This window comes from Prenolepis imparis, unplaced genomic scaffold (assembly GCF_030444845.1).
Source record: "Prenolepis imparis isolate NDT839.2.m4 unplaced genomic scaffold, iyPreImpa1.0 SCAF_5, whole genome shotgun sequence".
NCBI classification, from domain to species: domain Eukaryota; kingdom Metazoa; phylum Arthropoda; class Insecta; order Hymenoptera; family Formicidae; genus Prenolepis; species Prenolepis imparis.
The window spans coordinates 2,023,534-2,034,114 of record NW_028141163.1 but is presented as its reverse complement, the minus strand read 5'-3'; the positions used below and the strand labels follow the sequence as shown (position 1 = coordinate 2,034,114).

Here is a 10,581-nt window from a genome sequence, read left to right as displayed (position 1 = left end):
ATCAATAATATTCAATATATTGAGTATATCTTCGTCATTTAAAAGAAACATATTAACATTGATTGTTTTATTGTATACAATGCATATTCTACAATTCTACGTAAAATGCATATTTTACATAGAACAAACTGTACAAACAGAAAAAAGACGACTATGCATTTATAAGAAATATCCCCAAAATAAAATGCTGGCTATATTTAACCTCATTCTATAAGGATAAGATACGAAGTAAACATTACTAGTACTGCTTACATTTGTTTACTCGTCACTTGTTCATATAATTACACAAGTCTTAGATACAGTTTGGAAAAGAAAAGCATACAGAAAATCACAGGCGTGTCATTGTAAGTGACGAAAGTGATGATATACCAACCCTATAAAAAAAAGCGTCATTCTAAACGACACCATATTTTGAAACATATTCAAACGCGCTAAACGTCTCTATTGACTCTTAACAGCCGGTGGCGGTTTTGAAGCGCGCGTTCACGTCCTTCCAGTTGACAATATCAAAGATCGCTTTCACATAGTCGGGACGTACATTCTTATATTGCAAATAATAGGCATGTTCCCATACGTCGATGCCAAAGAGAGGAATAAGGCCGGTTGTAGCCTGCAGCGGATCCTGATTCGCGCAGGTCGCTATTTTGAGTGACCTAGCTTTTTGATCATATCCGAGCCAACCCCAGCCGGAGCCCTGAATTGCCACAGTTGTTTCAGCTAACCGTTTCTTCAATTCTTCCAAACTGCCAAAATCCTTCTCGATTTGTTTCACAAGGGCGGCTAAGAGAATAGATATATAATATATTATCCATACATACAAGTTGTATTTTTTATACTTTTCGACATATTATATATAATATATTATACAATTTAAAAAAATCAACTTTAAACTTAATTCTCTAATTATTTTTTCAAAAATCTGTAATTGTTAATGTTTAAATTTATGGATTTCTAAGTTTAAATTTATGATACATTTCTCTTCTCTTTTTTTTTTTAAGAAATATAATTTTGCAATTTTTAAATATCTTCATAATTGTTTAAGTGGGTTTTTTTACAGAACTATGTATTTCTAACTTTAATTTCATATATCATATAAAGGACTTTAAAAATTTAAAAAATCTTAAAATCAACATTAACTGTGCATTAGAAATAAATTACAATTATACAAAGTACATTATAAAATTCAATCAATTGAAAATAACAAATATTATCATCATTTAAGTAATATTTTCATTAGAAGATAAAATGTAATTAGTCGAATCTTACTATAATCTCAATTTGATGCAAACTTTAAAAAAAAGAAAACTCTATAAAGTTAAACATCTTTAAAAATTACTTTTTACTATCATACAAAATGAATTTAATTCATTCAAATATTTATTTTCTGTACATACGTGTATGAAGATTAATTAGGTAACTAATTGATTATTCTGTTCATTGTGTGTTACCATCTGGATTGCCAGCACAAGGCGAAAGATTACACCAGAAGATTGAGTGATTGAGATGACCACCACCATTGAACTTGATGGCTGGGGCCAGAGCAATTTGTGTGTTGACGTCACCTTTTGCAACTGCTTCCTTTAGCTTTTCCTCAGCAATGTTCAAGTTATTGACATATGTTGCGTGATGTTTGGAATGATGAAGCTGCATGATCTCTGCACTTATGATAGGCTCCAGAGCCTTATAATCATACGGCAGATCTGGAAGCGAGTGCTTTGCTCTCGCAAATACATCCTTGCTGTAAATTGCATTAACCATCGATAATATAACATATTGAATTATATTATTTATAAGAAATATGATATAGAAAGCATATAATATATAAAAAAATTAATGTAAACAGATAATACTAAACAATAGAATAAACTTGTGTGCATCAAACTTGCAATTTTTTACTGTTTCTTGTTAATATAATTATAATTATATATTATCAAAACAACCATACTTAAGCATACAGATCAAACAAAAAAATTGATTACAAATTCTAATAGAGTTTAATTATAAGTTTATCGATATATAAATAAATATAAAATTTATTTTTTGAAATGCATTGCAGTAATGTCCGTTTGTTAAAAAAAATAACAACTTTCTTTAGAATACGTTGGAAAAAATTTTTGCCGGTCACATAAATAAATGCAAGGAAAAAGAATCTAAAATAGAGTAGCTTATTTTTTGACAATTTCGTGCGCATCTTTTTTGCCAATCCCCTGTTTCGCATAAATTATTGATATAAATATCGTCTTATATATAAATTAATATCAACTCACACCACGAATAACAGATAAGAAATGTATCGTTACAGAAATCAATATCAAGATTATGTATCAGGTTAGGAATTACATAATATAAAAACAAGAGCGAATGTAAAAACGATATTGACATATTTACATTGTATTGGAGACGAGGAGACGTCTTGCTGCGAACATGATCGACAAAGTACAAAAGCGGACTATTTTTGAAAATAATTCAACGACTTTTCTTTACGGGTCTATTTGGTTCTGCTTGATTCTACTGCGAAGTGTCAGCGCGTACGCAAGTATACCGTGTTACTATTGGCAAACTACTTGCCGAATACTTGCGATACCGGCTTTTACAATATTGTATTATCCATAACTGCAACTGCAATCAGCGCAGGAAGCTCGTGGAATTTCCACCGGGTGATACGTTATACGTTATACGCATGCGTGACGTCACCGTCACGTGATCGAATCGGCAGGCTCGTACCTAGACGCAATATGCACCCTTTCAAAAGACTAGAAATTCTCTATTATTTTTATTTGTATTATTGCTTATAATATATTAGATATATATCAAATAATTCATATATTGAACACTATTACTATTATAGGGTGATTTAAAAATAAAAGATTATATTCTAGAAGCTTAAAATCTATACTTATTGTATATTCATTAAAAATATTTTATATAAACATAAGTTTTTTTATATAACAATGATTTAAAGAAAAGACACTATAATTTAATTCTAATATGAAAAAACTTTATTTTCAGTTTATAATTGAGAAATTATTGTTATCTTTCTGGTAAAATGCTAAAAAAATGATTAATAATAATGGCGCATAGAAAGTTAGAATGAAATACATAATACATCATACATATTTTACAACTCTTTAATGCAAATTTATATGCATTTAATATCTCCTATTTCTTTAACGAAAACAAAAGCACAAATTAAAAAGAAACAAATATAAAATGAACTTTTATATATATAAATATAAAATATTATCTCACATAATTTTATACTTTTAGAAAATTAAAAATGTGAATGTTTTGTACAATTTTTTAAAAAATTAAAAATGTTTGATATATTAGTAGTGAAATCAATCCACATATATATATATATATATATATTGTCAAAAGTACTATTTTATACTTAAAATTTATATATTTTTTTCTCCTTCAATTATGTAATAAAAAAAAAATAAAAACATGTTATGCGCAATTAATATATGTCTCATGTGACACAAAAGTATATACATATACATTATATACACATTTAAATTATTACGTATATAATTTAGATGATGCGTTTTCATATATATATATCTGAAAGTATTGATTATTTATTTGTTTACATAAAATATGGTCAGGCGTTTTTAATTAATTCTTAACAATTTTTCGGATCATTCATTTTTACTGATTAACCAAACCAAACTTTTGCTGATTTACACAAAATATTCATACAAGAAATGAATTTATAAAATATGAACAAAATCTCATTGTGCTAGTTTCTTTTACTAGCATTTGATTGTTGTAAATTATAAGGCGATAATCAAATTTATTTAATATATTTTTGTAATATAATTTGTAATTTGGTCATATGCAATCAACGAGGGGTAAACATAAATTTTAAATTTTATATTAATCTAATAGTATAAGAGTATTTACAAGTTTGTTAATTTTTAGAGACAATATCAATATTCATCATTTGAAGTTATCACCAATACAGGTACTGAAATCATGTCTCTTTCTTTATGGCTAATTATTCGTTTATTCGAACACTGTTCTGTAAACAGCCGACGTTACGTTAATGTTGAAAAATTTTGTACACAGTAACAAGAGAATTTCAAATCATATCGTGGATTTTCACCACATTTTGGTTGGATGTAATTTAAAATCAACCTAAAATTCGTTCATTCTGGATCACTTTGTAGAGTCTCGCCATTAGTTAAAACTAATGCATCATCATCGCCTTCATTATAATCGAGAGAAAGAATACTTTCCCTTCGTTTCTTCTTGTGCGTCCTTTCATCATCACTACTGGCTGCACTTTTCTCCCTCTTTGTCCTGTCCCTACCCCGCGTTGTTCGCGTTAGCACCTCTTCCCCGTTTGATTTACCACTATTTCTATTGTGACTTTTACTCCTTAATATTCGCTTGTTCCGAGTCTCCTCGTGCTCTTCTTCTCTATCACTGAGTTCCTCATTTTCAACCTTAATAATTAATGCCGCGGAATCGCTAGAACTTTCGTCATTGTGATCGGCTTGATTAAGTTTTTTCTCTGCACGTTCTGTTCTTTCGACACTAGTAAGCTCACTCTGGGGCGACGTTAACGGTGGAGTTCTTACACCTTTGCACATATCACTGTCCTCCATCGGTTTCAGAGGTTTCGTATCTGGTGCAGAAGTTTCTTCCGATTCCTCCTTTTTGATCGGGGGTGTATGGGGTGATAAACCGTTCGATAAATTATTCTCATTTGTATTCGTCTTTAATGCTGCATTTTCCTGTTGTAATAGCGTGACGGATTCTCGAGCCTTGCGCAGTTCTTGTTGTAAGAAGTAAATAGTACTCTGCATACCCTCCACATCTTCATCCAAGTCCTGTAGAAACTCGTCTAACTCTGCGAAATGAAAGAAAATGTCCGAGTTCTATATGACGTTTCCAAATATACGACATTCAAGATATTTCAATTATAAAAAAGATCCGATTTTAATTGTATAGATTGTATAAAAACTGCTTTATACTAGTTTGTAAATCAATAAATATTTAATACGATACCTGATTGTGACTTTTTGACTTCTTCGCTAAAACTTTTTTGTAAGGCGAGTTCGCCTTCTAACTTGGCGATACGTCCACTAGCAATCATACGACCAAGTTCTTCATTTTCTTGATATAGTAATCTACATTTTGCCATTAATCTTTTTCCCGTATTGCTGTAAATAAAATATAATTAGTGAGAAGAGAACTGTGTACTATATTTTAATCGAGACATAAATGCTAGTCTTTTTCTTACCTGTCTGGTGTAAATTTCCATGCGCTTAGCTCATTTTGTGTATCCTCTAATTTACCCTTGGTCGTTATTAATTCTTGCCTTAATTTCTGTATCAATATATTAACAGCCGGATCTAACAGAGCAGATCTTAATGCAGCTGCGGACGGAGCTTGGGTGGCTTTCATTTCAGTTATTTGATTCTAACAAAAAAGAAAGAAGATCTTTTTTTATCTATCGGTTTATATAAAATTAAATTTTGCAAGACAAATTTTACTTAGAATTTTAATATATCTGAAAATGTTTACATACAATATATTCTTGCAATTCCTGCTCTTTAGAGGCAAGCCTCCTTACTAAGATCTTCTCCCTGTGAGATGCTTCTACATATTGTTGCCTGTATTTGTTTTCGGATTCTCTCAATGAACCTAGTTCACCTATAAAGGAATAATCTATAAATTTTTATACTTCGAGTTTTAATATTCAATGGCATCTATGTGTTTCTCAAAATTGCATTATTTATGATGTATATATTCAACACAATATTTCTTACACAAGAAAAATATTTCCTATAAAACATCAAAATTATTCATTTTATATTAAAATAATTATAGTGAACTAATGGAATATATTTTCTAGAGGAGCTGTATACATTTACATACATATATGAACTTTGAAACTATTTTAAGCCTGCAACAATTTATTTTGTTTAGAAAAAAATCTATTATTTCTATCATATTTTGTCAAAATCTTTTTAATAATCGTTTTTTTAAAATGTTTTATGTAAATGTTAATTTTTTGACCATTTTGCATATGAAGATATGAAGATACAAGAAAATATAAAACTCTGATTTAAATAAATAATATTTACATAAACACAGAAGCTTAAAAATTTTGTAAATTTTATTTTATAAATTGAGATTAAAAAATAAATCTGTGATGATTTTTACTCCTAGTTACACTTCTATGCAGACATATCTCGCTTTAATAGAAATTTTTTCTGTAGTGTTTATTATTCTTAAAATCGTTAAACTAATAATAAATAAAAAAAATTTAATAAAATGTATTATTATAAAGAAATATTAAGTTAAGTATATACCTCATTAATTCCATTATAAAATTTTTTTATATCAATAATACATTTAAAAATATTTTTAAAAAATTTCCTTTTTGTACCACAAATGTAAAAATTAAAAAATAAATTAGTAAAAATTTTTTTGAAAACACGCATTTATATAATGAAAAATACGAATTTATGAACCACATAGAGTGCTTGAAATCTCGGACTGTAAACGGACTGTATTTGTGTTCAATATTCTGTATAATTTTTATGTGTAAATGTAGATGTATATAGAGAAAGTTTTTTCTTTGCTGGAACCAAGTGTATATTGGTGAAAAATTACTATTTGTAATTTTTTTATCCTAAGTGCGCATAAATAAACTATATACTTTCATAAGTATGTGACAATGACTGCCTGACAACTGACATTGTTAATTAGCGCATACTTTGATTTTGGAGCTTGTTGCGACGTGCCATTTGCGAGATTCTCTGTACTTCCACCAAGACCAAGAGTGGATGTTACTTTTCTTCCGCAAGAATCAAGCGTGTACTTGTTGCAGGCACAGATGTTGTAACGAGAGGCCGGCCGGGCTTAATTCACAGGTTTTGTACTTTTGAAATTCGTTTCTGATATCCGGACATTATGGTGCAGGTATAAATGCATGCACACAAGTTGCATTCATAGTGAAAATATGTAGAGGGATGATTGGTCTAGGAATACAATGATTGAAAAATTGCGTTATCTAATTGGAAAAAGGTTTAAGGACAAAAGATAATATATAAAAATATGTGAAAAAGATTTGAAAAAAGGAGGGGGAGGGAGAGCAGATGGTAGAATTAGGTAATACGGTGATACGGTGTGCCAGTTTTGGTAACGGCGGATGTTGTGGTTGCGTACTTCACCGAGATTTAAATTCACGCACCCCAAATGCAGTAATTTGGCCAAAGGGTGAAACGGATCCATTCTTATTATTCCTCTCAGCCGTATATTCAGCGCCCTCATAAAAACGCTCTGCTTTTCATCTGATCTTTGTAAACTAGAAACTCGGTATTTTCGAATTATCACGCGCGCACACACTTGTCCTGCATTTGGCGACATAATTATTACACTGCAGAGGTATACGCGATACACTACACAGGCACTTACGAAATTTCGGGCTAGACGATTGTGTCTTCCACAATATTAGTGTGGCAGACACATTTTTTTTTTTGCAAAGAAATGGATGCACATTAACACTTGTTATTTCAGCCAATTCACTTTTACTTGCTAACTATACGCTTTTTATGGCTGATGTAATTGCTCACAGAAAAATTTTAATGTGGATATATCTCAGCCTATAAATATATCCTAGCCTTTTGTATATTATATTCGTGATTATCACTCCACCTATGCTCACAGATACCCTGAGAATTTTCGCGCTTTATGTCACTATACATATGAATCTTTAATTTAATTATCCGCACTACACATCACAAATGCAATTTTAAAAATTAATATATAATGGAGTCGATCAACACTAAATCGCAACATAATCTCAGTTTTATATCTTTCTAGTACTTGTGCAAATACATTGAAACAATCTGACTGCACATACATACATACTGAGCTTTTTCATAGAGAGCAATAAAAATTGTCTCATATTTTATACCTACAGTGTACTTATTTACTAAAGCTCTTTCATTACCTTAATCCTAATAGACAATTTAATGACAGTATTCTAAACACTGGTCTAATGAACCCTATGCTTAGCGTCCCTATGAGAGTCTTGTCTCTTATAAAAGACCGTTGTGTTCTGGCATTCGTTAATTCGCTTAAGATATGTGAGTGAGGTGGTCTCACTCGTGTGATCTCAGTACCTTCCTGAGCTGCCGCCTGGGCTTCTAGACACTCCACATACAAGTCCTGTTCATGCCATTTGGCCGCTAGCTCGTCCTTTGTCAAGCTGTCCAATTGTTGCTGAGTAAGCTTCACGCGTCTTGGTTGCCTAGGGGAATGCGGGCTATTGGGTTTTCCACCGGTGCTACTGCTTTGAGGACTCCTTGGTGAAGACGGTCCTGCTGATTTCACTTCGCTGCATTCATCTGCCATTTCACTGCTAATTTGTAGCTGGGATGTAGATTTGTAGAAGCCTTTTATCCAGCGCAAAACCTTCTACTCATTAATGTTACGATGACGATTGTACCACTGATCAAATATTATGGTGCAATTGGTATTAGATATTCATCTGAAACAGAAAAATATAACGTAATTAGTATCAAATATAAAATATACAAAATTTTAAACTATTCCTTACTCTACAGTTATGCAATATAAATAGCATTTCATTAAACAAAGTTTATTTATATCTACTTTATCATTAAAAATAAATATTTGAAAGAATAACTCTGTAAAGCAGATATATATATTGAATTATAATATCGTATATATTGTATACATTGTAAACTTGCTCTATTAACCTGCAGGGGTCATTTCATTAAACTTATTCATTGCATAAGTAGAAATTATCAGCCTGTTGATACGTTTATAGAATTTATAAATTTTTTTGTAAGAATTAATATACAAAAATACAATATGTGTCCACACTTTCCTTCTCCCAATCGATTTAATCATAATATATTAAACCTTAATTGAAAATATATATCAAAATCTGATTGACCGCGTATTTATATTACGAGGCACAGATTATAACATCGCTATAACGAATTATAAAATTCCATGACATTTTAAGGGAATAATATTCCAAAATCACACGAATGATCGCTAAGGTCTACCGTGGCGGCGATTAGGGAGGCGAAAATTGCATTTATCTCCGGCAGAAGACAGAGTCGTGACGCCATTACGTCGACATGTCCGCCACGGACGAAGCATTTACGCTCGAGCATTTCATTTTTTTTTCCTTCACTCGCGCCTCATCCCTTCCTTCCTTTTTCCACTTTCGAACGATCGAACGTAATAGAAGTCGTGGCTCGTGATAACCGATTTCGCGGAATTTCCTTATCGCGAGGGAGGAGAAATGCAAAGTCTTCGGCGAGGAGCTAATTCATCTGCGATCGATTTCAGCGTCGCGCTCGCCAACATTTTTCTCGTCGTTTCCGTGAAAAAAATTTCGATTCGCACACCTACCGATCTTATCCCTCAGAACCAGGCGGAGATGTTCCTATTTTTACGGGGACGTTCGCTCGGTATCAGGGGAGAGGCGAAGCGTGTAACATCGTGCGCGCAAGTGCATATACGAGGCTCGTACATCCATACGAAAAAGCGGCAAATACGGGTTCTCCGCGTGCGGCGAGGAGAACCTATCTCTCTGTCTCTCTCTCTTCGCGATCGATCAATCCGAGCGGAACCGAATGCACGGGGGGACGTGCAGCTCGTAGCTGAACTCGCTAGCCGCGGTATTTTGACAGATGAACCACCGCACGACGCAGGAAATTTTGGATGCGGACACTCGCGAGAGAAACGCGCGATTCAGACCTCCGTCAGGAACGCCGCGATCCGCGACTAATCATGAATGACAATCACCTCGCGGTCCCCCGAGAGGAGCCGAACGGACGCGTGCCAGCGCATGCTCCAATCATGATCGACCTACACAATCCAATACAACACTGGCGACTGGAGCAGAGGTTGGAAGTTGGAAGCAGTGTTGCCAATTTCAGGTCGCGCGACCATAGAATATATAATATATAATGAGCGCGTGTCGATGTGTGCGGTGCGTTCGACTTTTAACCTTCAAGTGGCGCCGCGTCACGCGGTCGGAATTCGGCGTTCGGCGCGCGGAGTGGGGGGGCTGTGGTGGGGGGTGAGAGTGGGGGGTTGCGCGCGCTCTCACGTGCGCGGCGCACCGGCGCGCGCGTCCCCCCACTCTCACCTCCCACCACAGCCCCCCCACTCCGCGCGCCGAACGCCGAATTCCGACCGCGTGACGCGGCGCCATTTGAAGGTTAAAAGTCGAACGCACCGCGCACATCGACACGCGCTCCAATATTATATATTATATATTCTAAGCTCCGGGGTAATCTACCAAAAAGTTGGAACAACCGGCCCTCAATCGCGTATATAAATTTCGTTGCAATGAAGAATGTCATTAATTCTTTTTGACAACAAAATAACACTATTAAATATATATTGTATATTATTAATATGAATTATTATAATCTTTTTTTGTAATTTAAAGCTGTATTTATAATTGCTTTCTGTCAAATATTTTCCTAATTATTATATTAATCATTTTTATTTTTTTATATTTAATTTATGATTTTATTATAATTTTTTTTTGTTAAATTCCATTTATCGATT

At 33.1% G+C, this 10,581-nt stretch overlaps 2 protein-coding genes across 6 annotated transcripts; both read right to left on the bottom strand.

Annotated features, from left to right (window-relative positions):
- Nucleotides 1-52: 52 nt before the first annotated feature.
- On the bottom strand, nt 53-2,669 carry Sod2 (superoxide dismutase 2). The gene is made up of 3 exons (XM_083038841.1): nt 2,389-2,669; nt 1,449-1,738; nt 53-780 (listed from the first exon to the last, which is right to left on the bottom strand). Exons 1-3 carry the CDS (start codon nt 2,424-2,426, stop codon nt 452-454), a joined length of 657 nt encoding a protein of 218 aa, XP_082894967.1. The 5' UTR covers nt 2,427-2,669; the 3' UTR covers nt 53-451.
- Nucleotides 2,670-3,390: 721 nt separating this feature from the next.
- On the bottom strand, nt 3,391-9,930 carry Fl(2)d (Pre-mRNA-splicing regulator female-lethal(2)D). Of its 5 annotated transcripts, none has more exons than XM_083038836.1 (6): nt 9,808-9,930; nt 8,145-8,512; nt 5,540-5,664; nt 5,252-5,430; nt 5,017-5,171; nt 3,392-4,858 (listed from the first exon to the last, which is right to left on the bottom strand). In XM_083038836.1, the coding sequence occupies exons 2-6, from the start codon at nt 8,374-8,376 to the stop codon at nt 4,152-4,154; spliced, it is 1,398 nt and encodes a 465-aa protein (XP_082894962.1). In that variant the 5' UTR covers nt 8,377-8,512; nt 9,808-9,930; the 3' UTR covers nt 3,392-4,151. The 5 variants fall into 5 exon arrangements, with proteins under 5 accessions (XP_082894965.1, XP_082894962.1, XP_082894961.1 ...); XM_083038835.1 differs by having other exon boundaries at nt 9,412-9,897; XM_083038838.1 differs by lacking the exon at nt 9,808-9,930 and adding an exon at nt 9,060-9,293.
- Between the last annotated feature and the right edge of the window lie 651 nt (nt 9,931-10,581).